Source organism: Dama dama, chromosome 19 (assembly GCF_033118175.1).
Source record: "Dama dama isolate Ldn47 chromosome 19, ASM3311817v1, whole genome shotgun sequence".
Taxonomy (NCBI): domain Eukaryota; kingdom Metazoa; phylum Chordata; class Mammalia; order Artiodactyla; family Cervidae; genus Dama; species Dama dama.
The window spans coordinates 51,927,086-51,954,892 of NC_083699.1; the positions used below are offsets into that span (position 1 = coordinate 51,927,086).

The 27,807-nt window shown below is 41.7% G+C and overlaps 1 protein-coding gene and 1 long non-coding RNA gene across 4 annotated transcripts in view; one reads left to right on the forward strand and one right to left on the reverse strand.

Annotated features, from left to right (window-relative positions):
- The first annotated feature begins 18,046 nt into the window (after window positions 1-18,046).
- LOC133073506 (uncharacterized) overlaps window positions 18,047-27,807 on the forward strand; it is a 28,811-nt gene continuing 19,050 nt past the window's right edge. Inside the window, exon 1 of the long non-coding RNA XR_009696994.1 lies at window positions 18,047-18,807. This is a non-coding gene — a long non-coding RNA (uncharacterized LOC133073506). The remainder of the gene's footprint in view (window positions 18,808-27,807) is intronic.
- Window positions 22,392-27,807, reverse strand: part of CASR (calcium sensing receptor) — an 84,661-nt gene continuing 79,245 nt past the window's right edge. For all 3 annotated transcript variants that reach the window (XM_061167027.1, XM_061167026.1, XM_061167025.1), the window contains exon 7: window positions 22,392-27,688. In XM_061167027.1, the coding sequence (XP_061023010.1) occupies window positions 26,166-27,688 (1,523 nt within the window). In that variant the 3' untranslated portion in view covers window positions 22,392-26,165. The remainder of the gene's footprint in view (window positions 27,689-27,807) is intronic.

Genomic DNA, 27,807 nt, shown 5'->3' on the forward strand with positions numbered 1-27,807 from the left:
GCTGGGCAGCACCAGCAGTGGGGCCTCTAACCCTGTTCCTCCAGCCATGGAGGTGCCTGCAAGCCCAGATCCCTGCCTGCAGCTGTGGCACCCCTGAACTTCAACCCCCAGAGTGCCTGTGACCTTGGCTCCCCCCACCTCCTGTCCCCCTGCAGTGGCGAAGCCTACAACCCAGGAAACCCCAGACAAGGTTGAGGCACCAGCCATCCTGGAGCCCCAAGTGGCTTTCCTTGCTGCAGAGCACAGGCTCTAGGGGGCTCGAGGCTTCAGTAGTTGCAGCTCACAGGCTTTAGAGCACAGTCTCAGTATTTGTACACATGGGCATATATGATCTTCCCGGACCAGGGATTGAACTCATGTCCCCTGCATTGGCAGTCAGGTCCTTAACCACTGGACCACCAGGGAAGTCCTTAACATTTTCTCTTAGGAAAGAATCTGCAAACAAGAGAAGCCACTGCAATGAGAAACCTGTGCACCGCAACTAGAAAGTAGCCCCCACTCACCACAACTAGAGAAAGCCTTTGTACAGCAATGAAGACCCAGCAAAGCCAGAAAATAAATAAATTAATTAAAATATATTTTCCAGCTCCTTCTTAAGGTATAACCAGTAAATAAAATTGTAAAATATTTAAAGAATGCATTGTGATGATTTTGTATATGTGTACCTTGTGTAAGGATTGCAGCATGGAGTTAATTAACACATTCATCAACTCAAATATTTACCTTTTCTGTATGAGGGTAGTGAAAAACTTCAATCTACTTTCTTAAAAAATTTCAATTATACGGTACAGAGTTCTCAACAATAGTCACAATATTTCTCATGGATCCTCATACCTAGTCATCTCATAACTGACAGTCTATACCCTTTCACCAGCCTGTCCTTGTTTGCCTCATTCCCAGCTTCTGGCAACTACATTCCATTCTCTGTTTCTATGAGTTCAATCTTTTCCCCTTAGATTCCACAACTAAGTGATATCATGTGGTATTTGTCTTTCTCTGTTTGACTTTATTTCACATAGTAAAATGGTTTTTACATTCATCCATGTTATCACAAACGGCAGAATTTCCTTCTTTTTAAAGGTTGAATAATGTTCCATTATACGTATATATATATCTAGATCATCTATCTGTATTATATCTCATGTAGATATACATATCTATGATATAAATAATACATTATCTATTATCTTTATTCATCTGTTGGTGAACACTTAGACTGTGACAATACCATGGTTGCTGTGAATAAAGCTGCAATAAATATGGGAGTGTGGATGTCTCGTTGAGACAGTGATTTCATTTCTTTTGACTTATACCCTGAAGCGGACTTATATATGTATACATAACACTGTAATAAACACGGGGATGTAGCTATCTTTTCAACAGAGTGATTTTGTTTTCTTCAGAAAAGCCCAGAAGTGGAATTGCTGGATCATATGAATTGGAATTCAAGAATAAATCTTTTAGCAACCTGCAGCTTTTCTCACTTCCAAAGGGATTGCAGCGTCTGTCATCTTCTCCTCCTTCTCTGCAGGACAAAGGAACTGATCTCACTAACCACAAAGGCTTTTGGGGACTCTAAGAACAACGTGGAAAAGGTTGTCTGATCCTTGCTCAAGCAGCCTGATTTCTGAGTTGCACTGTGTTATTGCCCTTTGAGGGGACAGGGAAGGGGTTTACACACCCTGGATATTCATCAATTGACCTGGCAGCATTGGAGTCAGTTCAGTCAATTGTTATGACTAATGATAAAAGCCAGGGTGGGGTAATATTATGCAATCAGTGTTATTGCACCTCTCCCTAGGGAGGAAATTTTGTCCTGCCTGACACATTTGGATCATAGGCGTATTCCAGCATGGCTTCCCATCGGGTTACACCTTGGAAAAAATGGGCACATACATAAACTTAAGGCTATGCTCTCAAAGATTTCTTAATAAATGTTAATTTGTGAGTTTGACTCTGCATGGGTTACTTGTATTGCGGATTCAGCTTAGTGGTGACCCTAACATGTAATCTGGGGACCCGTACACCAGAATCCCCTGGGATTCTTGTCCAATGCAGATTCTGAGCCCCTTCCCACATTTATTAAATTACACTCTCTAGAGTGAGCCTTAGAATCTGCATTTTAAGAAAGCTCCCCAGACAAGTCTTGTGAGCATTAAATTTAGAGACCTAGCAAATAACAGTGTTGGTATGCTAGGTTTACAGGTGTGGTGGGGGCAGTGAAAAGGTGGAAATCTGGATGGCCAGTCCATTGCTACATGGAAACCAAGTAGCAATGATAAAACAAATGAAAACAGCCCAAGGCAAGAACTAAGGCAGATGTTGTTATCATGTGTTGTTCGTATTGAGTTAGTTGCAGGTTGATTCTGGGTTTCACGTAGTAGCACATTCAGCTGAGGGCATGTTTTGAGCTGGTCTTTAAAAGTGTTTGTTCTTGGACTTCCTTGGTGGTTCAGTGGTTAAGAATCTGCCTGCCAGCGCAGTGGACATTGATTTGATCTCTGGTCCAAGGAGACTCCACATGCCACAGGGCAACTAAGCCTGTGCGCCCACAACTGCTGAGCCTGCGCTCCTAAAGCCTGTGAGCCGAAACTACTGAAGCCCTTGAGCCCTAGAGCCTGTGCTGTGCAACAGCAGAAGCACCAAAACGAGCAGCCCGTGCACAGCGACTAGAGAGTAGTCCCTGCTCACCCCAAGTAAAGAAAGCCCGAAAGCAGCAATGAAGACCCAGTGCAGACAAAAATAAAATAAATAAATACGATTATTAAAAAATTAGAATAAAGCTTTTGTCCTAGCTCAAAGGCCATGGCCCCAGTCCTAGCTGAGGATTCTGTGACTGGACAGGTGGAGCTGTTTAATCAACAGAGGACAGAAGTTGGTCATAGCCCCACCACAGTGTTAATCAAAAGTCAGACAATCAATGTTTCTCTACAATCTGTAGAATCCCTTTGCCTGCTGTGTCATTTCCATTTTAACCTTCCTAGTATTCCTTTTCTTCTGCACTGATCCAGCCACCCTCAGAAAGAAGGTAAGGCAGGGTTAAACATTAAATCTTCTCTTATTTTGCATTCATTGTTATTTAGAAATACTGTATACTTATAGAGCACTTTCTAATAACTGAAACAGCATTAAAGAGAATGAATGAGGTTTTGCCCTAATATTACCGAAGTCTTGGAAACCTCTAACTTAAAGGCTCATTTCACAGAAATCCAGGGGCAATATTGCTAGGAATTACTCAAATACACTGGCAGTTTATGACTTTACAAGGTCTCTCAAATTCACCCTTCACTATACCTGATTTCACAGGAATGGCTCTGTCAAAATTGTCACCACCGTCTTACTGGATTATTGCTGATGCTTCCTGGCTGGGTCTTATCCTTCTAGTTCCTCCTGAAAATCAAACTCTTTCTCATTCACTTAAAAAAATGTTGCTCCATAACTTGGGAATTTCCTGTCATCTATCAGTATTAGTTGCCCAGTTGCATCTGACTCTTTGTGACCCCATGGACTGTAGCCTGCCAGGCTCCCCTGTCCATGGAATTCTCCAAGCAAGAATATACTGGAGTGGGTAGTCATTTCCTTCTCCAGGAGATCTTCCTGACTCAGGTATTGAACCTGGGGCTCTTACATTGCAGACAGATTCTTTACCATCCGAGCCACCAGGAAAGCCCATCTACCAGGGAAGTTATCTATCAAATCCAGTCTAAATTCTTAAGAAATACACTCAAATACTCAAGATCCTTCTTGAGCCAGCCTCCTTCTTCAGAACTCCCCTCCAGGTGAGTCCTAGTGTCTCTCACTCCTCTTCCACATCCTCACTTTTGCTTCCATGTTCCTGCTCATACAATGCCCCTTCGCATGGGTGTTAATCTTCTTTTTCATAAATTTACGTTCAGTACTGCTTTTAAAGGGCTTCCCAGGTGGAGTTAGTGGTAAAGAACCCACCTGTCAATGCAGGAGACATAAGAGATGACGGTTCGATCCTTGGGTCAGGAAGATCTCCTGGAGGAGGGCATGGCTAACCCATTCCAGTATTCTTGCCTGGAGAATCCCATGGATGGAGGAGCTTGGTGGGCTACAGTCCATAGGTCACAAAGATTCGGATGCAACTGAAGCGACTTAGCATACACACTCTGTTTTCAAAAACCACACCATCCAGAGCTTTCTGGTTCCCCTGAGGTTTGGGTTTGCACTAGATATTCCTGTTATTTCAGGTATTAACACATATTTTGTTTATCTTCTCCACAATCTGATTGTAATCTCTTCTATGGCAGACACTGTTTTCTTGGCTGCTACCCACTGTATTTCCTAGGTTATCAAGCACAGCTTCTGCCCAGCAAACATGTGAGAAAATTCATAGGTCTCACTACTTTCCTTTTGGGAGAAGGGGTCAACCATCCAACACAGACCTCTGGAGTCCTTGAACATCATTGACTGAACATGTCTTGGTCAAGTTTTCCATTTTTTTAGTTGAAACTGCAGCTCAGTTTGAGTTCACAGTGCTTGTTAAGCTTAGGACTGGGACTAGACTCAACCACCAGTTTGTGTGTATTAGTTGCTCAGTTGTGTCCGACTCTGCGACCCCATGGACTGTAGTATGCCAGGCTCCTCTGTCCATGAAATTCTCCAGGCAAGAATACTGGAGTGGGTTACCATTTCCTTCTCCAGGGGATCTTCTTGATCCAGGGATCAAACCCGGGTCTCCTGCATTGCAGACAGATGCTTTACTGTCTGAACTACTAGGGGAGCCCTTAACTACCCGTTTAAATGATTTTAAAAACCCTAAAGAAAGAGAAAATCCAGTCAATCACTTTGCCAGCAGGCTGTAACACCTTCTGGTGTCTGTCTGCTTATTTATATCTCCCTAACGATAACACCAGAGAAGGCAATGACACCCCACTCCAGTACTCTTGCCTGGAAAATCCCATGGATGGAGGGGCCTGGTGGGCTGCAGTCCACGGGGTCGAGAAGAGTTGGACACGACTGAGCGACTTCACTTTCACTTTTCACTTTCATGCATTGGAGAAGGAAATGGCAACCCACTCCAGTGTTCTTGCCTGGAGGATCCCAGGGATGGGGGAGCCTGGTGGGCTGCCGTCTATGGGGTCACACAGAGTCGGACATGACTGAAGTGACTTAGCAGCAGCAGCAACAATAACACATGGTTTTACATGTATAAGAATGGTAAGGGTCACGTTCTTCTTTTCTTGTTTTCCTTTTTTTTCTTCTCATCATATGCATAAGCTCGGCTTATACTTTCTGGATAAGCTGAAGATATTTTCTGTGTTTTCATACAGAAAATGGTTAGACTCCAGAGAGATTGACAACTTAATATCAAGAAAAGCAGGGCACCCCTGGCAACCAAGGGTAGCCAGAGCCTTGGCAATCTCTGTCTCGAGCTGCAACTGAGGATGAGCCAGGAAGCACGTCAGAACTGAAAAACCTGTGGAACAACTGAAGCATGTTTAGAAATTGCAAATAGAACCCTTGTTTGGCCCAGGTTGTCATTCCTTACATATCTGGGTTTAAATATAATTCATACAACCCTAACCACAGCCTTTAATTTTCCATCTTGAATTGATTCTCTATTCTATCCTGCAATATAAAGGGTTCCAATTAGCCATGCCAGGTGCTTACAACATATCAATGAGATAAATGTGTACCATTTGTAATTGAGAAGCTAGGGAATAGAGAAGGGAAGAAAAATAAGGGTAAGGAGAAAAAAAAATTGAATCAAAAGTGAGGTGATTACACTAAATGTTGGCATCTCTAAGGGAGGGTTAGTTGCTAGAGACAAAACACAAAATCATACTGTTTCCTTAATTAAAACCCTTCGATAGCACTCCATTGTCCTTAGAACACAGTTGTCACAAGCCCTTTCTGATCTGGCTCCTGTTAAATTCTCCTCGAGTGCCTTCTTTGTTGCCTCTTTGCTTGTGCTGAAAGCCTTTTCCAGCCATTTGGCTGGCTGATACCTCTTTATCCTTCAGGCCTTTTTTGGGCCAAAGTGTGTTCTCCTAAATTCATGTGAGGTCCTAATCCCTAGTACTTCAGAATGCAACTGCATTTGGGGACAGGGTCCTTAGAGAGGTGATTAAGTTAAAGTGAGGTCATTAGGGTGGTCCTTAATCCAATATGACTGATGTCCTTATGTATGTGGCTAGTCACTCAGTCGTGTCTGATTTTTTGTGACCCCACGAACTGTACAGGCTCCTCTTTCCATGAGGATTCTCCAGGCAGGAATACTGGAGTGGGTTGCCATGCCCTCCTCCAGTGGATCTCCCCAACCCAGGGATCAAACCCAGGTCTTCTGCATTGCAGGCGGATTCTTTACCATCTGGGCTACCAGGGAAGCCCCCCATCCCTGACCGAGGAGGACCGGTCTTCTGTCAAGGGTATAGGAGTAGCTGTGCTCCCCTGCTAGAACTTCCAAACAAGCTGTCAAGGTGTCCTTATAAGAAGAGGAAATTAGGATTCAAACATACAGAGGAAAGACCATGTGAAGAAAAATAAGGTGGACATCTACAAGCCAAGGAGAGAAAACGCATTTCTGCTGTTAAGCCATCTTATCTGTAGTCCTTTGTGTGGCAGCACTGGAAAACTAACACAAGACCTAAGCCCTTGGGATGCAACCTCCTCCAACTCCTCCCCCCACCAGCTTCCCCTCCTCTCCCCAGCCTACTGCCGACTGTATATCTCTGCTAGGTGCTCCTATGGCACTTTATGATGTAACTTCTCCATCAGAGCTCTTAGTACAGTGTATTGGAATTGCTGGTTTTGCTTTTGACAGATTGTTGACTCTGCTTTTGTTTTTCAGTCTGTGCTTCTAGCTAAACCATAAGCTTCATAAGCAGGGACCTGTCTCTTGTTCACCAGATCATCCCCAGTGCCTAGCATAGCATCTTACACATTCCAGGCATTCAATGAATAGTTGGATGAATGAATTGAGGATGGTTAAAGTCCTACAAGTTAAACTAACTTAACTAAAAGTCACTTAGACCTAGAGGTGATGTGTGTGTGTATGCTCAGTCGTATCAGACTCTTTGTGACCCCATGGACTGTAGCCCACCAGGCTCCTCTGTCCATGTGATTTCCCAGACAAGAATACTAGAGTGGGTTGCCATTTCCTTCTCCAGGAGATCTTCCTGACCCAGGGACTGAACCCATGTCTCTTGCGTCTCCTACATTGGCAGGCAGATTCTTTACCACTGTGCTATGCTACCTGGGAAGCCCAGGGGCTCAGAATGTAATTTTGAGGCTTTCTCTAAGGAAATGGCAACCCACTCCAGTATTCTTGCCTGGAAAATCCCATGAACTGAGGATCCTGGTAGTCCACAGTCCATGGGGTCGCAAAGAGTTGGACACGACTGAGCGACTTCACTTTCTTTCTTTCACTTTCTGAAGATTCAGTGTCAGAGATCAGTTAAAAGAACATTAGCCAGTTCTTACACAATCATAGAAATCATCCCCCTCTACCACCCTGGTTACACAGCAACCCTGAAACCAAGCAGAAGACATCAGAGGATGGCATCACTGATTGACAGAAACCACCTGATAGCTCCAAATGGAGCTAATAAATGATTCAGCTAGAAAAAAAAAAAGTGCTTATAAGTGAAGTCAGGCCCAGATTTGGCAAAACAGGTTCTTATCCTCCATATCTGTCATTCTTCACTAGACATGTCTCAGCCCAGCACCACTCCTCCTTGGGAACATCACTGCTCATCCTCTGCTCTGCAAGCCTGAGCAAGAGGGTGGGGCTGTCTGACAGCCCAACCAGAGTTCTAAGGGTAGAGTCAGGAGCTAGGAAGTCCAGAACGAGTAGTCAGACCGGATTTTTACCCAACAAGCTCTCGATGACTCACTTAACCTGTGAACCAGGACATCCATAACCAGTATGACATATTCTGATTACTTCCTGGTTCTGCAGTCAATTGTGGAGAGACAGGATGATTTCCTCTTGGATCAGTAATTAGTGTACATATGGTTTGCCCTGGGTTGGGAAGATCCCCTGGAGAAGGGAAAGGCTACCCACTCCAGTATTCTGGCCTAGAGAATTCCATGGACTAAGTTCATGGAGTCTCAAAGAGTCGGACACAACTGAGCGACTTTCACTTTGCCAAATTTGCCAGCTATGGTTTGCAAAATATTTTTCTTAAGCACAGTAATATATGAAAAAAAAATAACCAGGAGCATGTTTTCCATGGGACAGCCAAGAAATTTAATTAGTACAAGATTTCTTTGGTGAGAAAGGAAGCCCAATCAGGGCTGAGATGATCTCAGGAGATGTTTCTTTTCCTTCTTATTCTTGTTAAAGATCTCTGTTATTTTTAAAAATCTTTTTATTGAGGTATAGCATATGCTTGGTGCACATAAGCTCAATAAATGTTTTCAGTTTTTTGAGTAACATTATTTATCTGATTAGGAAAACAACATATGTAAATTATAGAAATATTTTAAAATGTGGAAAGAAAATAATTATTGTTAATAATACCATTCACAGTCCCAGAACACAGATCCCTTTGAACTTTCCAGCCTTTTTCCTTTAACAGAGCCTTAAATGGACTCTATTTAAGTACATACTTTATAAAATTGTGATTGTACAGTTCATACTGTACAGTTCATATGTACAGTTCATACTGCCTTTATTATTTTTGTGACTATTTCCCTGTATTATCACATATTCTTCTACAACTTGAGGTTTAATAGCTTCATAGAATTTTATTATGTGATTACTCTATTTAAACAATTCTCCATTATTGAGCATTTAGATTGTTTCCATTTTTTACCTATATAATTAATGATGCATAAACATTGTTCAATATAAACTCCTGCCCATGTATGTTTATCGACTAGAGGATGCTGGTATTTCAGTTTCCTTAGTGAAGATGATCCGATGCCCTAATTTCTTGGGTTGGGTTTAGTTTATATTTTTTAAGCCCCAGGACCGTTGGTATTAGGGAAATACAGGGCCAAAGTAGAGAGAATTCTCAACTGGGAAAAATGGGATTGGAAGTAGAAAGTAAACTTGTGAACTTATTTCAGTAAATGGGATAATGAGAGATACAAAAATTATGCAAGCAAGGCATATAAGAGCCTATGTAAATACCGAAAAATAAAGAATGGTCAGATAGTTTTTCAGATATTTGTCTCTATTTTTGCTTATACATTTCCCCTGCCCATTCAAACTAATGGCCACCCTGTCCTCATTGTCTTAAGGAAGGGATGTTACATGGCAGAAAGCAGAAGTCTGCTAGACTTTCTGGCTTCTGTTTCTAAGAGGTTACTTTCCAGAACAGGGAGAGGTAGACAAGGCATTTGTCTGAAACCTAAGTGAGACTTGAAAATGTTGTCCTGGCTAAGTGGAAGGGAAGTGATCAATGAACAGAGATCTCGGGGGTTTGGAGTAAAGGAAGGTGGTAGCGAAACCCAAAAGAGGAAGTAACTTCAAGCTGCTTTCAGGCATGTGGGATGCTAGGCAGCCTTGCAGAGATCCCTGTGCCGAAGGGCGGGGTGGGAGCAGAAGGGCAGGCTGACTGGAATGGTGGACAGCTCTGTTTGAGACTGGGAGCCAGATTGTGACCCTTCTTCCCCCACCTTTGGTGTCATATAAGGCTCTAGGACAATGTCTCAACCCAAAGTAAGAAAGGGGAGCCCTCAGAGAGCTAAGGCTGTTGCTCTATCAATGACAGCTCAAAGTAGAAACAGAAATACAGAAACTCAAGTTATAGTTCCTTTAATATTTGGGCTTATGGTTCGAAAATTATATCCACTCATTTGTTTTTCTACTTTCTGTAAAAATTAATAAAAATTTCCAAGCTCCTAACTAATGAGAAACAGTGTCATTCTTAGCCACATTGCTTCAAATACTGGCATATATTTTTATGGGGCAGAATTGTAGGACATAAATCACATAAAATCTGATAATATCATGGAGTTATTTTAACAGTGTCTGACATTCCTTCACTATTTCAAGGGAATGAATCAGTGATTTGGGTACTTAATTAATTAATTTATAATAATCAGAAGCTTTAGAACTTTAAAATATGCTTTAGTTTTTATTAATTTTCAGTGTGCATAAACGTGTTTTATAATTCAGTGAAGTCAAATAGTGACTTATCAGGGTCTCTACTGTTCTGACTTGATCTATGAGTCAAACTTGGGATTTTAAGAGTCTGAGCTCCACTCTTTCTGGCTATCTTGCAAAAATAACATTTCTCATAACCAGGTTTGTGATAAGGATTGGATAGAGAACATTACAAATAAGATTATCTGGTAAATTCCCAGTGGAACACTTCTCTTTGGAGTCTTTTAACCTGGTTTAATTGGCCAAATAACTCCTTAGGGGACTTTAATTATTCAAGCATAAGGACCTAATGCTTTCCAGGAAGGAGATGTTGAGATGAGATAGATACATAGATAGCTAGATGGACAGATGGATATGATAGAGACAAAGAAATTGAATGGATAACTGCTTTTCTAGGCAGGTCTGAATTAGAGTGCTAGCTCCTCCTTGGTACATATGTGACCTGGGGTAAGTGGGTTAAACCTCAAGGCCTCATGTGCCCCCAGAGTGCTAATGGTCTCATGGACTTCACACCGTTAAGCAGGCTCACACAAGAGATGATGTCACCCAATGCTGCTGGCTCACATGGCCCTCAGTATTCACATCCCCAGGGCATCTTTCTGATGAGCCTCCTTGACAGAGAAAGACTTATTTATGGAGATGGACCATTTTATAATGTCCAATCCTTCCAGCAGAAGTTTTAAGGCTGCTCATTACCAAGTAGGGGTTTAAAAGCAGCTAACTTTTTTCTCTCTTTCTCAACAGTTTAAAGACATTTTATACAGATGGACCATAACTGTAGATTCCCTAAATTTTATTCTTGTATTGATAGCAATTATAACCAGTTATATGGTCATCAAGCTGATTAGATCTTGTCTCATGGTCTTAGGGGGAATTGGAGAGAAGGATAAATGCAGAAACCCTTGCTTTCACTTAGGTTGTGGATTCTGACCACCCGGAAGAAAGGACTAAGACATAGTCAAGTCCATGTCTTACCTGCAACTCTCTGGTCCACAAAATAAGCTTAAGTTAGCCAACCTCCCTTACATTGGAGTTAGCGGAAAACTGATGTTCTTTTCCAGCAGAAAAGAGAAGTGAAGCTTTTAGGGGGCTTTTTCACTGGGAGTTTTCAAGTCTAAGAGACTGTGAGGCAGTGATTTTCAAATGCATGAGGACAAACCTGGGTATCTCCATGTGGTAAGTTGAGAGGAAGGACATGCAAAGTTGAAAACCCAGATTTGTATATGTTTGGAGGACCAAAGATAGCTACATTTAAAATATTGTGAGCTACATATGGTACATGCTATGCTTAGTTGCTCAGTCATGGCCAACTTTTTGCGACACCATGGACTGTAGCCCACAAGGCTCCTTGGTCCATGGAGATTCTCCAGGCAAGAATGCTGGATTGGGTTGACATGCTCTCCTCCAGGGGATCTTCCCAACCCAGGGATTGAACCCAGGTCTCCCACACTGCAGGCAGATTCTTTACCTTCTGAGTCAGCAGGGAAGCCCAAGAATACTGGAGTGGGTAGCCAATGGAGTGGGTACCCCAGTTGGGGTAGTCAATCCCTTCTCCAGGGATTCTTCCTGACCCAGGGGTCTCCTGCATTGCAGGCAGATTCTTTACAGCTGAGCTTCCAGGTAAGCCCACATATGCTATGACATCTTTCTAATTCTTATCTAATGGGATGTGAGTAAATAAAGCTTGAGAAACTGCTTTAGCTTGCAAAAGAAGGTACAAGAAGGTGTAAAAGAGATATAACCCCAGTGTTAGGTAAGTAGGGATTCAAGAGCAGCTGAATCAACGGAGACACAGGGCGGGAGGGAGCTCAGGGACCCTCCAGCCCAGGGTCAGCAAGCTACAGCTGAAAACAAAAAATCAAAGGAAGAATAATATTTCATGACATGTGAAAACTATGTAAAATCCAAATTTTAGTGTCCATAAATAAAGTTTTATGAGGACACAGCCATGCTTATTTTTTGTGTGTAATGTCTATTGCTGCTTTTGTGCTACAATGACAGAGTTGAGTGGTTGTGACAATGAGTGGCCCACAAAGCCTAAAACATGTATTATCTGACACTTTACAGGAAATTTGCTGACCCCCGATCTAGCTCAGCGTTCAGGCACAGAAAATGAGGTCAAGACAGGGGAAGTGGCTTGCTCAGATGGCTGAACAGTAAGTAGGCTCTTAATATTATGCACGATACTTTTCAGTCTATGTGTTTTCAGTTATTATTACTATGTTGACAGTTCTTGTTTTCCTTTAAACCTCTTCTAGCTCCAAAGATCTTTCCTAGTAGGATGTTCTAGAATGTATCCATAACTGTTTTTAACAAAGAATAGGATATGTTTTCTTTCCTTCTAATGCCCTTTTAAAGGATATTCAGGATTTTTCTAACCTTTCTAACTGAAGCATCTTGTGACCTGCATGAAATGTCTTTATCAATTAGTTTCCAAATCCACCCTTTAAGGACTTTAAGAAGATTAGGATCTATTGCCACCAAGTGGCTAGTGGCACCTTGGTTATGCTTACCCAGCTGAGCTATCAGGGAATTATAGTATAACAGGTTTTAATGGTTGGAGCCAATATTAAATTTCAACCACTTAACATTGAACATTGGTTATAGAGATCATAATGTTGTCTTGTCAACTGTTAAAAATAGAGGTTTCCCCCACCGCATCTTGCTTTGTTTCTTAGATAAGCATAGTCCTTAGTGCTTTCTTAGTCACTTTTAAAGTCAGATGTAAAGAAATGCAAAATTAAAAATACAAGTGGGTGCTATTTTCAAGACTTCAATTGTCGTTAATCATGACCCTGTTGTTAGACTATATCACAGTTTTCTAACTCATTATGTTATTTTCAATTAAGTATCACTCAAAGGTGTTTGTATAGTAAAAGCCTTTGCAGTTTGCTGGCATTTACTGTTTTATTAAAAGAGAAGTTGGTGACTTCTAACTCTGCTTATAAATCATCAGGATAAGAGCCTGCTCATCTTTATAGCTTTTTCTTTCTCTCACATTTGGGTGAATTGTGTGTTCATATTTTGCTTATTTTTATACTGGGTTTTTGGTCTTTTTTTTCCATGATTTCTAAAAATAATTTATGTATTAGAGATACTGGCCATTATCTGTGATAAATGTTGCAAATATTTTCCCCTCAGTTAGTGATTTGTCATTTGATTTTACTTTTGGTATTCTTTTTTGTGATGTGACAGTTTTCAATTTTTACAGTCAACTTTATTAGTTTTTTACTGAATCTAGATTTAAAATCATATATAGAAAGCCTTTCCCACATTTAGGTTATAAAGGAATTCACCATATATTTCTTTCAGCATTTTTATGATTTTATTTTTTATACTTAGAACTTCTGATCCATTTGGAGATTCTTCTTCTGTATAATCTGAGGTATGATCCAATTTGATCTTTTTAAAAATGGTTACCTAGTTGTCCTCAGATCATATATTTGCCCCAGTCATTTTGAGATGCCCCATTTATCACATTCTAAATTTCCATATATACATAGGCTTAATTCTGGAGTCTGTATTCTATTGCATAGTTCTGTCTACTCATGTGCCAGTACCAAACTTTAATTATAGAAGTTTCATATTTTAATATCTGGTACAGTATAAGCTACTTTGACCTCATAGTTCTTCTCTTTCAAGTTTTTTTAAAAAGGTATTCTTGCACGTTTATTTTTCCACATGAAGTTTAGGAATTTATAAATTAACTTAGGAAGAGCAGACATCTTTTTAATGAGAGTTGTTATATTTAAGGGCATGAACTATCTTTCCATTTGTTCATGTCTATTTTTGGGTGTTTCAGTAGTGTTTTAAAGTTTTTCTCATGTTAATCTTGCACATTTTTGTTGAGTTTATTCCTTAGAGTTTATTTTTTGTTGTTGAAGCTATTGGAAATAGGACTTTTTCCTCTATTATATTTTTGAGCTGGATATTGTTAGTGTACCTAATGACTATTGATTTTTATATGTTAGCTTTATATCCTGCTAATTTTAGAATTCTTTTATTGCATGGTTACTTTTGCCATCGATTCTCTTAAGATTTTGTGACTATAATGTTATGTAATCTGTAAGCTCTTGCTTTAGAACTGGGATTATATATTTTATTACATTAAGGAAATACCCATTAATTCCTATATTTTGAGTACTTTCTTTATGTCAGGAATGGGTGTTGATTTTTGTCAAATATGTTTTCAGCTTTTATGGTGATAATCATAGGATTTTTCTACTTAGATATATTAATATGGTGAATTATTGTAATGTATTTTCTAATAACAAAGCACCCTTGTATTCCTGAGCTAAATTCATTGGGCATGTGTATTATTTTCTTAATGTCGTACTGCATCCTGTTCAATAATATTTTATTTTAAGATTTTTACATCAGTGTACATAAGGGATATTGCTCTGTCATTTTTACAGTGTTGCTTTTGTTGGGCTTAGGAATCAACTTTATGCTTAATTCATGAAAAGAATTTGAACTTTTTCTTGTCTCTAGAATAATGTATTGGGACTATCTGTATTGGAAGATGTAATGGCATTTCCATTTGAAACTGAGTCTGATGCATTTTTGTGGATAGTTATTTGATGAAGTTCTCTACTTTTTAATATGGACATCAGTCTGTTTAAACTTTTTACCTCAACTAGAATCAATTTTTTTTTTTTTTTGCCATACCACACAGGTTGCACAATCTTAGTTCCTTGACCCTTACCAGGGATTGAAACAGGGCCCTTGGTAATGAAAGCACAGAATCCTAACCACTGGACCATCAAGGAATTTCCATGGATATAGACTGTATTTTGATAGACTGTATTTTAGTAGGAAATTATCCATTTCATCAGACTTTTCAAATGTATTTGCATAATGATGTACAAATAAGTTGCTTAAAATTTTAAAAAATATGTTCTATGTTTCCATGGTTATTTATCTTCTGTCATCTATCATTTTGTTTGAGTTTTATTAGTTTTTCAGAGAATCAGAATTTTTGTTTTTTTTAAATAAGCTCTCCCTTAATCAGCTCACCTAGGACTTTGCCGGTAATTCAGTTATTGTCCACTAGGTGGTAGCAGATGTCTTGACTCTACAATTCACAAGCTCAAATCAATTTTCTACTTAAATTCATTGTATTAATAGATTTGAACTATATATTTTTCAAATAAAAATTAACATTAATTAAGTATTTAAATAAAAACTTTATTAAATATTTCTTTTGGGATTGGAATGAAAACTGACCTTTTCCAGTCCTGTGGCCACTGCTGAGTTTTCCAAATTTGCTGGCATATTGAGTGCAGCACTTTCACAGCATCATCTTTTAGGATTTGAAATAGCTAAGCTGGAATTCCATCACCTCCACTAGCTTTGTTTGTAGTGATGCTTCCTAAGGCCCACGTGACTTCACATTCCAGCATGTCTGGCTCTAGGTGAGTGGTCACACCATCGTGATTATCTGGGTTGTGAAGATATTTTTTGTACTCTTCTTCTGTGTATTCTTGCCACCTCTTCTTAATATCTTCTGCTTCTGTTAGGTCCATACCATTTCTGTCCTTTTTGAGCCCATCTTTGCATGAAAAGTTCCCTTGGTATCTCTAATTTTCTTGAAGAGATCTCTAGTCTTTCCCATTCTATTGTTTTCCTCTATTTCTTTGCACTGATCACTGAGGAAGGTTTTCTTATCTCTCCTTGCTATTCTTTGGAACTCTGCATTCAAATGGGTATATCTTGCCTTTTCTCCTTTGCTTTTCGCTTCTCTTCTTTTCACAGCTATTTGTAAGGCCTCCTCAGACAGCCATTTTGCTTTTTTGCATTTCTTTTTCTTGGGGATGGTCTTGCAATGCCAAGAAATGCTCAAACTACTGCACAATTGCACTCATCTTGCACACTAGCAAAGTAATGCTCAAAATTCTCCAAGCCAGGCTTCAGCAATGTGTGAACCATGAACTTCCAGATGTTCAAACTGGTTTTAGAAAAGGCAGAGGAACCAGAGATCAAATTGCCAACATCCACTGGATCATTGAAAAAGCAAGAGAGTTCCAAAAAACATCTATTTTTGCTTTATTGACTATGCCAAAGCCTTTAACTGTGTGGATCACAATAAACTGTGGAAAATTCTGAAAGAGATGGGAATACCAGACCACCTGACCTGCCTCTTGAGAAGTCTGTATGCAGGTCAGGAAACAACAGTTAGAACTGGACATGGAACAACAAACTGGTTCCAAATAGGAAAAGGAGTACGTCAAGGCTGTATACTGTCACTCTGCTTACTTAACTTATACGTAGGGTACATCATGAGAATCGCTGAGCTGGATGAAGCACAAATTGGAATCAAGATTGCTGGGAGAATAATCAATAGCCTCAGATATGCAGATGATACCACACTTAATGGCAGAAAGTGAAGAAGAACAAAAGAGCCTCTTGATGAAAGTGAAAGAGGAGAGTGAAAAAGTTGGCTTAAAGCTAAACATTCAGAAAACTAAGATCATGGCATCCGGTCCCATCACTTCATGGCAAATAGATGGGGAAACAGTGGAAACAGTGTCAGACTTTATTTTTTAGGGCTGCAAAATCACTGCAGATGGTGATTGCAGCCATGAAATTAAAAGACACTTACTGCTTGGAGGGAAAGTTATGACCACCCTAGATAGCATATTAAAAAGCAGAGACATTTATTTACCACCAAAGGTCCATCTAGTCAAGGCTATGGTTTTTCCAGTAGTCATGTATGGATGTGAGAGTTGGACTGGAAAGAAAACTGAGTGCTGAAGAATTTATGCTTCTGAACTGTGGTGTCGGAGAAGACTCTTGAGAGTCCCTTGGACTGCAAGGAGATCCAACCGGTCCATCCTAAGGGAGATCAGTCCTGGGTGTTCATTGGAAGGACTGATGTTGAAGCTGAAACTCCAGTACTTTGGCCACCTGATGGGAAGAGCTGACTCATTTGAAAAGACCCTGATGCTGGGAAAGATTGAGGGCGGGAGGAGAAGGGGATGACAGAGGATGAGATGGTTGGATGGCATCACCCACTCAATGGACATGATTATGGGTAAACTCCAGGAGTTGGTGATGGACAGGGAGGCCTGGTGTGCTGCAGTCCATGGAGTTGCAAAGAGTCGGACACGACTAAGTGACTGAACTGAACTGAACTGAACTAAGTATTTCTTTATTAGAAATCATATTGACTGTTTACACACATATATATTTTAAAGTCTAAAAGGCAAGGTATACAAAAGTGTTTTTCATTCTACTGTTAGCTAATTCTATTCTTATCTATGGACAGGCTAAAATGCTATTTTTACATTCCTTCTGATGTTATTTTGTTATCCTATCTATCCGTAGAAAACTGGGTAACACACCTTTCTTGCAATTTCCTTCTGCTACTGGTTCTAGAATGGTTCTGGTTCTGGATGTGGGGACTCCGGGAACAATTTTCGTGCCCGCTTTCTTGTCCATAATTTCTATTTCTTATTTTCAGAGTTTCACTTTTATTCCTTCTGTTGACAAAATCAAGAAATGAAAACCTCTGACCTGCTGAGACCAAAATCCCCATTCCACCAGATTACTTTCTTCAATTAGACAGCAGTAACTTTCCACTGATTCATAGGATGACATCAGTTTTTTTTCCCATCAGCTTTCTAACTGGAAACTAATTTAAACTATTTTACATATGATGATACTTATCTTGCCACATTCTAACCACAAATCTGAATTGCTACAATTAATTTTAGAAAGAAAGTTCTATGCATAGAGAGTATTTTCAGCTAAAATGTAAAGTTTCTGTGCAATAGCTTAACAGACATTTATAAAGTTTAAAAAAATAAATTATTGGGCTTTCCTGGTGACCCAGTGGTTAAGAATCCGCCTGCCAATGCAGGGGACATGGGTTTGATCTCTGGTCTAGGAAGATGCCACATACTGAGGTGCAACTAAGCCTGTGGGTTGCAATTACTAAGCTCACATGCCCAGAGCCTGTGCTCTGCAATAGGAGAAGCCTCCACAAGAAGCCCATGAACGGCAACGATGAGTGTAGCCCCCGCTCCCTGCAGCTAGAGAAAGCCTGTGTGCAGCATTGAAAACCCAGCCCAGCCAAAAATAAATACATTCATTAAAAAAAAATTCCTTACTTTTATTGGAAAATTTCTACACACTCAGAAAAATAGTGCAATAAACACCTCACATCACTGCTCAGATCAAGCAATTATTATTATTTTGCTGAACATTTCAGTGTATATCTGTATTTTTAAGAAACATTTAAAAATAGTTGCAAACACTGTGCTTATTTACACTTAAACAGTTCAGCCAGCATCCCCTAAAAATAAGGACATTTTCTTACCTAACTATATTATCACCCCTAAGAAAATTAACAATACTTCCTTACTTTCATCTAATAACCAGTCCATATTCTCATTTCCCAAATTTCATTCAAATTAAAATTTCACACACTTACTTTTGGTTTCTTTTTAGAAATTTGTGATCTAGAAAGCCCTTAACAAACAACACTGACTTTTCAAAAGGACAAGAAAATTTGTCTTACTTTTCCTTGTAGTATCATTTAATTCTAAAAGCAGATTGTCAGTTTTATGATAACAAATTCCTATTACCATGTGAAAGTTTTCAGAAGTTGCAGTGGTTTGAAGCCACAAAATCTTTTTGGTCTGGCTGATTCTTTCATGGTTCCTGAAGGTTTGCAGCTGTAGAATGTTGGAGCCAGAAAGCCCACTGACATGGAAGTAAAGGTAAGTGTAACAGTTTCCTACTGCTGCTGTAGTAAGTTACTCCAAGTGCAGAGGCTTCAAACATCACAAATTTTGTTGTTTTCTAATTCTGGATGTCAGGAGTCCAGAAAGGTGTTGGCAGGGCTGTATCCCTTTTTTGGAGACCCTAGGGGAAAACCTGTTCCTGCTTCTTCTGGCTTACTAGCAGCCACCTACATTCATTGACTTGTGGTCTCTTCCTCCATCTTCAAAACCAGCAGCAAAACATCTTTGAATCTCTCTTTAAAAAAATTATATATAGTTTAAAAAAATTGAAGCATATAGTTGATTCACAATATTATATTAGTTATAGGTGTACAACATAGTGATTCAATACCTTTAAAGACTATACCCCATTTAAAGTTATTATAAAATAATGTCTTTATTCCCTGTACTGAACAATGTATCCTTATAGCTTATTTATTTTATATATAGTAGAATTTTCAAGAGCTTCCCAGGTGGTGTTGGTGGTAAAGAACCCACCTGCCAATTCAGGAGACATAGGAGATGTGGTTCCATCCCTGGGTCAGGAAGATCCCCTGCAGGAGGGCATGGCAGCCCACTCCAGTACTCTTGCCTGGATTATCTCATGGACAGAGGAGCCTGGCGGGCTACAGTCCATGGGGTCACAAAGAGTTGGATACAACTGAAGCAACTTAAGCACAGCATTTTCAAATTTCTGCCTCTGACCCTAACTTTCTTGCTTCTCTCTTCCATTTATAAGCACTCTTGTGATTACATTGGGCCCACCTGAATAATCCAGAACTCTCCCTATATCTTAAGGGTCAACATTCAGAAAACTAAGATCATGGCATCTGGTCCCATCACTTCATGGGAAATAGATGGGGAAACAGTGGCTGACTTTCTTTTTCTGGGCTCCAAAATCACTGCAGATGGTGATTGCAGCCATGAAATTAAAAGACGCTTACTCCTTGGAAGGAAAGTTATGAGCAACCTAGATAACATATTAAGAAGCAGAGACATTACTTTGTCATAAAAGGTCCATTTAGTCAAGACTATGGTTTTTCCAGTGGTCATGTATGGATGTGAGAGTCGGACTATAAAGAAAGCTGAGTGCCAAAGAATTGATGCTTTTGAACTGTGGTGTTGGAGAAGACTCTTGAGAGTCCCTTGGACTGCAAGGAGATCCAACCGGTCCATCCTAAAGGAGATCATTGCTGGGTGTTCATTGGAAGGACTGATGCTGAAGCTGAAACTCCAGTACTTTGGCCACCTGATGGGAAGAGCTGACTCATTTGAAAAGACCCTGATGCTGGGAAAGATTGAGGGCGGGAGGAGAAGGGGATGACAGAGGATGAGGTGGTTGGATGGCATCACTGACTCAATGGACATGGGTTTGGGTGGACTCCAGGAGTTGGTGATAGATAGGGAGGCCTGGCATGCTGCGGTTCATGGGGTCGCAAAGAGTTGGATACGACTGAGCAACTGAACTGAACTGAACTCCCTATTTCAAGATCAGGCTGATTAACAATATTCATTGCATATGCAACTGAATTCTCCCTTGCCCATGTAACATAACACATTCACAGGTTCCGAGCGTTAGGTCCCAGATAAAATTGGGGGCCACTATTCTGCCTGTGACAAGAACTGGCTAGACAAAGATTCATTAGTTACTCACATGAGTCCCACTGCAACCTTATGTATCTGTTTGTTCTGCATTGGAAGTTTTGGGGCTTCCCAGTTTTGGGGCTAAAGAATCCGCCTGCCAATGCAGAAGACATAAGAGACGTGGGTTCAATCCCTGGGTTGGAAAGATCCCCAGGAGGAGGAAATGGCAACCCACTCCAGTATTCTTGCTTGGAGAAGCCCATGGACAGAGGAGCCTGGGAGGCTACAGTCCATAGGGTCCTGAAGAGTCGGACAAGACTGAAGCGACATAGCATGCATGTAAGCACACACTCCATTGTACCTTGGCTTTACTAGTCCTTAAATCGTAGCTAAAGTACTTCAGGTAAGAGTGTGTTTGTTCCTGTTTTCTCTCCCTGCCTCTCTCATTTCAATGAAGTTGTGTAACTTTACAAAAGAAAGAAGCAAACAGCAAACTATTTTCCTTCTCTGTATTCCCTTCTCTCCAGTGAAACTTAATCCATGTTATTCTGTGTGGACATATGATTCTACATCCTGCCCTCTTCCTTACTGTTATTTCTAAGTTTGATTACCACTTTGACCTCATGCATATACTGTCATATCTAATGTGTGTGGGTGGGCTCTCCTGCAATGGGATCATAGTGTAATTTCCTCTGCCATCCCCCACGTGAGGGGTGTCTGGACGCTTTCCTGTCTGCATCTGCAGTGTGTCTATGCTCCCCTGGTTGCAGGCCTCCCTGCACACGACCAGGGGTATGGAGGTCATGTATCCAGAACACATAGGTACTAATTAATTTTGCTGCCTGTTGGCTTATTTCCCTGGGAGTATATTCATAAAAGAAAATTTACTGGCACAAAAGTTGAGGGATCTGTTAAACCAATTGCCTGAGGATAATTCAGAAAACTTGAGCATCCCACAGTTGGTTCAACTAAGGATAAGATCATAATAGATCACATCAAGATTCAGGAAGACTTGTGTTTCATCAAGCTCCAAGAAGGTCTTTCTGATATGCTCCAAAGATTTGCTTTTTGAAGCTCATTGTAAAGGCCTTACATTAAATTTTTCTTGGTTTGTTTTTCAACTAAAATTTTAGTTGCTTGGCAGACTTTCAGGTTCTTTTTGTTTGTGTGCTTGATGCACTAGCTTCTCTTGTGATTAAAAAAACAGCCAAAGGATGAAAAAGAATCCACCAGTCAAAAAATTGTGAAGAATAGGGCCACTCAAGTTATTGAAGTCTTTGGTGTGATTTTTTTTTTGACTGGTGGATTCTTTTTTATACTTTGGCTGTTTTTTAACATTAATTCTTTATTATGGAAATTTAGAAACCCATAAAAAAATAGGAGTAGAAAACTGAAGCTCCAACAGCCATTGACTTTCTGCTGTTCTTTCTTATCTTTCTCCCTACATACTTGTTTTCTCCCCCATTGTGGTTTTTTAAGCAAATTACAGGCATCCTATGATCTCACCTATAAATACTTCAGAGTGCATCATGCTTTGTTAAATGACCACAATGCTGACAACAAAGCAAATGAGGTAAAATGTTAATAATAAGTGAATCTAGGTAGAAGGGGTACAGATGTCTTTTGAGCTGCTTATTTTTGCAAAACTTATATAAGCTTGAAATGATTTATAAATAAAAAGTAAAAAAAAAAGTGCAAACAAAAAATATGACTGTAATATGATCACACTTGATAATCCAAGAAACAGATTTTTTTCTTTTACTGTAAGTCATGTTCCTAGAAAAAAATCCAGAAAAATATTAAGAAGGAAATAAGTCATTCATAATTCAAACACCTAGACGTAATCACTATTAAACAATTGTGTATTATGTATCCAGGCCATTAAACGAACCCAGACACACAAACTTTTGCATATCATTTAAAAAGTCCAACAGTGCTAATGAGTTTATAATCAAATTCCCGTCCTCCCACCCCTCTGCGGTCCCACCCGCTGAGTACTTGCCCCTGCTTGCTCTCTCTTTTATCTGTTAGCAGCCTCTCTTTCATGGCAAAATGCCGTATGCAGTTCTGTCTTCACAGTATCTTTCTGATTTACCACAGCTGTTAAGATGAAAGGGAATCAAATTTTGCTTATTTTTTCTCAGCAGGGTGTGTTTTTCATTTTGTGTTTGATCTTAAAAAATGCTTTGTTTGTGGGCAGTGGATACTGCAGACTGGCTCATTCATCACCCACCTTCCTCCAGCACAGTCGTCCTGTACTCCAGAGGTTGGAGGGCAAAGGCCACTTTCCCAAACTTCCTTTGGAAGAGTTCTGCATGTGACTGATGGGAATCTTAGAAAGGTGATATGAATGGGGCCAAGCACAGTGGCAGAGAACTTTGGTTCCTCCAGCTGCAATGAAGGTTCCAGTGTCTGGATCCCTGTGTCATGGGTGTTGAGTGCATGGGAGGTAGTTAAGTTTTTTTTTTTGTCAAACAACCCTGTGAAGGAATTAGGAATTTCTTTGGCAGTGGAGGGCAAGGAGAGAAGAGCCTGAGACCTGCCTGGTAATTCCCAGGTCCCAGTGCTTTCTCATGAGAGATCTGGCAGGCCTGGGAGGGGCCTCGTGGTTGGGACAAAGTGATGCAGCCACGAAAATCACTGTGGATTCTATGCCCTGGGGACACAGATGTCTCAGAGGATGTCAGAATGGAGACATAACAATTACTGGGGGCTAGATATGAATGTTCTCAGAGGGACTTCCCTGGCGGTCCAGTGGTTAAGACTTAACCTTCCAACGCAATGGGTACAGGTGCAACCCCTGGTCAGAGAGCTAAGATCCCACATGCCTCCAGGTCAAAAACTCAGAACATAAAACAGAAGCACTGTTGTAACAAATTCAATAAAGACTTTAAAAACGGTCCACATCTAAAAAAGATAAAAGAAAAAAACAGTGTTCTTAGAGATGTCAACAGGAGCTGTGGATGTTTGGGGAAACTTACCTCCTCACACTATAGAAGGGGGAAGGGAGAAACCTCTGAACAGACCCCTGAAAACCTAAATTGATTCAGAAAATTCTGAAATTCAAGAGAAAACCCCCAGTTTGACTGAAATGAAGTTTCTGTCAGGCTGAATAGGAATTTGAGAGGAAACTAGGTTGTGACAGAAAAATAATGCAGATTCATAACTGACACCCTGATTGTGTGCTGAGAGTCATGCCTGCTACAAATGACAGAGGACAGTGATGTTCAGTCTCCCTTTCTGACAAGAAGGTAGGGAGAGGCCACTTTATTTGCAAGCACTCGTTGAGGTGGAGCTCACCGTGAATGGTGTGTGTTTTCCCTGAGCAACCTCTTCCTCCAGCTCAGCCATGAGGGTGAGCCACTTGTCAAAGCAAACTTGGGATGGATGAGTGTGTGGCATTTTGCATTGCCAAGTAGCTGCTTCCACTTGGCTGCTTTGACCAGCAAAATAAAAATAAGATAAAAACTTGTATTTAAAACAAGCAAATAGAAAAATTAGAAAAAACAAGCCATCAAATGTTCAGTCTTTTTTAAAAAAAAGTCCAAGTAAAATGCTAAATATAAGTCTTTACTCTGCTCTGGGCTTTGCTCAGAGGTGTGACCAGGGTTGGAGTGGCAGGCTGGGTCTGGTTTGGGGGAGCAGATGCCTCAGATCTTCCTGTGTGAGACCTTCTCTGTGTCTCCTACATGACACCCTCTAGTGTCTTTTCATCCAGATTGACAATTGTAATTTCCACAAGTCTTTTTTTTCAAACTTTCAACTTTAATTTTTTTAATATTTTGGCCTTGTTGTGTGGCATGTGGCACGTGGGATCGAACCTGCATCCCTTGCATTGGCAGCATGGAGTCTTTACCATCGGCCTACCAGGGAAGTCCCTTTCACAATTCATTTTCATGTTAAAAATCAAGGAAAGGTGGCCCTTTTGGAAGAAAATGGTCAGAAAGTCATCAAGAACTGTAAACTTTGTGGCGTCACACAGGTTTGACTGGCTTAAAAGCAGCATTTAGAGAGATCTGAGAGTCGGCTGCCAGACTGGGATGGTCTTCCCTTGGTGCTAGACATCTTGGTTCTGACACCACAGAGGTGGGGGGAGCATGGGGCCCTTAGGGGACTGATGTTCGGCTTCACCATGAGCTATGGTGTTCAGGACCCCTTGGGCTGGGCCCTAGAGTTCTTGGGCTTATTATGGAGAAAGTTAGTGTGATCAGTGGGTTTGTTGTTAAAGTGTGAATGGTTAAATAAATGTGTTTTCTATTTTAAACAAGTGAAAAAAATTACAATATCAGTAATAATATTAACTAACATTTATTGCGTGCTTACTATGGGCTAGGCACCATGCTAAAATACTTTACATACATTTATCTCATTTAACCCATATAAGAGCTCTGAGGGAAAAGAATGATTATACCTCCATTTTAGACACAAAGAAGCTGGGGCTGAGTGAGGTCAAGGTTCCCTGCCTGTGGTCACCCAACTTGTGAATGACAAACCCAGCACTTGACCTCAGGTCTCTCTAGCTCCAGAACCTGACTGTTCAGCAGTATGCCGTTCAACATTCAATCTTGTAACTACCCATGGGCAGACTCCCACTGCTGGAGGGAACCTAAGTACGGCATTGGGGAGTGCCAAGAGTAATAACCCACGAGAGCTCTGTTGGAACCATGTGCTCTTATCCCAGAAACTGGTAGGAGGTCAGAGACTGGGAGCTTATTCTTCACAGGGGAAGGCATGCATCTGACTTCAGGAAGCGTTTGGAGTGGAGAAAGAGGGAGTTTCTGGATCACTGGGCCCTGAAAGGGCTCATTTAGGGCTTAGCTCATTGGGGTGTGGGTGGTGGGGTAGGCAAAGAAAATGGAACTCAATAATACTGCCTTATATCAACCAGACTGGGACATTTTTTCCAGTTTCCATGGACTATTAAAACAGAAGCATTTTCTTAAGGATAAAGCTACATATGACAATATTAATTACAGATACAGTTCACTGGATTCGTGCAGTCCCTTCCCAGCAGTCTGAGGTGATTCCTGAGATCTTGGAATCTACACATGGCATCACCATCACACTCTGGACAAAATCAGACGTACTGTTAGGGGATGGATGCTAACCTTCTCCACGTCACATGACAGCAGCAGCAAGTAGGAGAGCACATATTTAACAGTTTTTATAAATAGGAGGGGACACATTCACCTTACAGCTTTGGACATTTCAAGTTCTTCCCACTGTCAAGGTGTTGGGCAGAACTGGTGACATTCTGTCTTTCACACTCAACTCTAGTGGTGGCCAATATGAGGTCCTGTCACTCTGCACAGGTTTGTCTCTGGACCAGGCTGTCTGCAAAGTTCAGGGCAGATGTTTCAACATTAAAAACAAAAATCAAACCAAAACAACAGCAACAAAAACAAGAAAGAAAACCCTAGGGGGAATAGGTGGGTATCTTAAAGTCACGGTTTTATCTCTGGACTGTTGGGTGGGATAGAACAGAAGAGGAGAATGGAAGCAGGGATAGGAAAGGTGAACCTGACTACAGGGATCTCAGCACTCTGATAACCTAACCACAGAAGCACACCGCTCCCCTCTTTTTCATTTTAATGGGGACATTATTTCATTCACTGTCGTTTATAGCAGTGCAGCTAAGTTCCAAGCATTTGGTGGGTCTTATCCCTCCTTCCTGGAGGAAGGGAGCCAGGGGGCAGTTCCTCATCCCTGTGGAGAAGGTCATCCTGGGAAAACTGCCTGGATTCCCCCTGAACTCACTTTCTCCTTCCCTTTTAAGAACGCAGCATGTTTTCTGTAACAGTGCTGCCTCCGCCGCTGATGACAAAGCCCCGGGAATTAGACACTACAAGTGCCGGGGACATCTCTTCGGGGTCCTCCATCTCTAGCTGGTGGTCCTCACCCACAGGGCCCTGCAGGCCTGTCTCCTGGGCGATCAGTTCCGAGTCCGTCTTCCCGCACTGCAGCGGGAGCAGCGCCTGGTGTTTGGTCAGGGCGTCGTTGTTTTTCTGGGCCTCCAGGGAGGTCTGGTGCGTGGAATTCCTGTGAGCCACGGCGCTCTTCTGAGGCTCGTCAAAGCTCAGCGAGAAGGTGACGGTGCCGCTGCCGAAGATGACCTTCTGCTTGCATCTCGGCGGCTGCTGCGATTGTGGCTGCGGCTGCAGGGTCGAGGGTGGCCGCGGCTGTGGCTGCTGCGCGTTGTGTGGGCTCAGGGCCAGCGGCTGCGGCTGCTTCTGCCTCTCCGGCTGCTGCTGCGGGAAGGGGTCCTCGCTGTTGCTCTTGCTGCTGATGGAGGAGGAGGGGGTGGATCCCGTGGAGCCCCCCAGGCTGCTGGACCGCTGGCGGGAGACGTTGCTACGGCGCAGTGTGGCTCGGGCGGCCACCTTGAAGGCGTGTGCCGCGGTGCTGCAGCGCACCTCCTCGATGGTATTCCGGGACGGCTTGAAGAGGATGATGTAGACCTTGTTGAAGAAGATGCAGGCCAGCAAGCCAAAGCTGGCCGCCAGGATGGCGATCACCTCCACCGCAGAGACGAACTTGCCGTAAGTGCTGGCGTAGGCGGGGATGAAGGAGATCCAGACGATGAAGAAGATGAGCATGCTGAAGGTGATGAACTTGGCTTCGTTGAAGTTCTCCGGCAGCTTCCGGGACTTGAAGGCGAAGAAGAAACAGATGGCGGCCAGCAAACAGGTGTAGCCGATCAGGAAGCCCAGCGCCATGAGCGAGCCCTCGTGGCAGGTGATGAAAATGATCTCATCCTCTAGCTCGTGGTTGCGATAGCTCGAGGGGGGCGCCGTATTGAGCCAAATGGCACAGATGACAATCTGCATGAAGGTGCAGAGGAAGACCAGCAGGAACTGCAGGTTGAGCCCCCACCACTTGCGGTGGAAGCTGGTGGGAATCTTGGCCTCAAACACCAGGAGGACCCGATTGGTTTTCACCAGGATGCACGAGATGCAGAGCACGAAGCTGATGCCAAAGGCCGGCTGGCGCAGGCGACAGGTCCAGTCCTGGGGCTCTCCGATGAAGAACAGGGAGCTGGAGAAGCAGCAGAGCAGGGAGAAGAGGAGGAGGTAGGAGAGTTCCCGGTTTGTGGCCTTGACGATGGGCGTGTTGCGGAACTTGATGAAGACACCCAGCACAAAGGCTGTGAGGAAAATGCCCAGCACAGCAAAGAGCGTGAGTGCGATCCCAAAGGGCTCGGTCCAGGACAGAAACTCGATCTCCTTGGCGATGCAGGAAGTGTGGTTCTCATTGGACCAGAAGTCATCAGGGCACTTATCACAGGCACTTGCATCTGTAAAATGTCACAGTGAAGGGGTTAGTACTGAGTGGCAGAGGCTGAAATGTGTGAGTGTGAATGTGGTGATGAGGGAACTTTAAATTTGCTGTATTGATGAATTAATTGTGATTTTT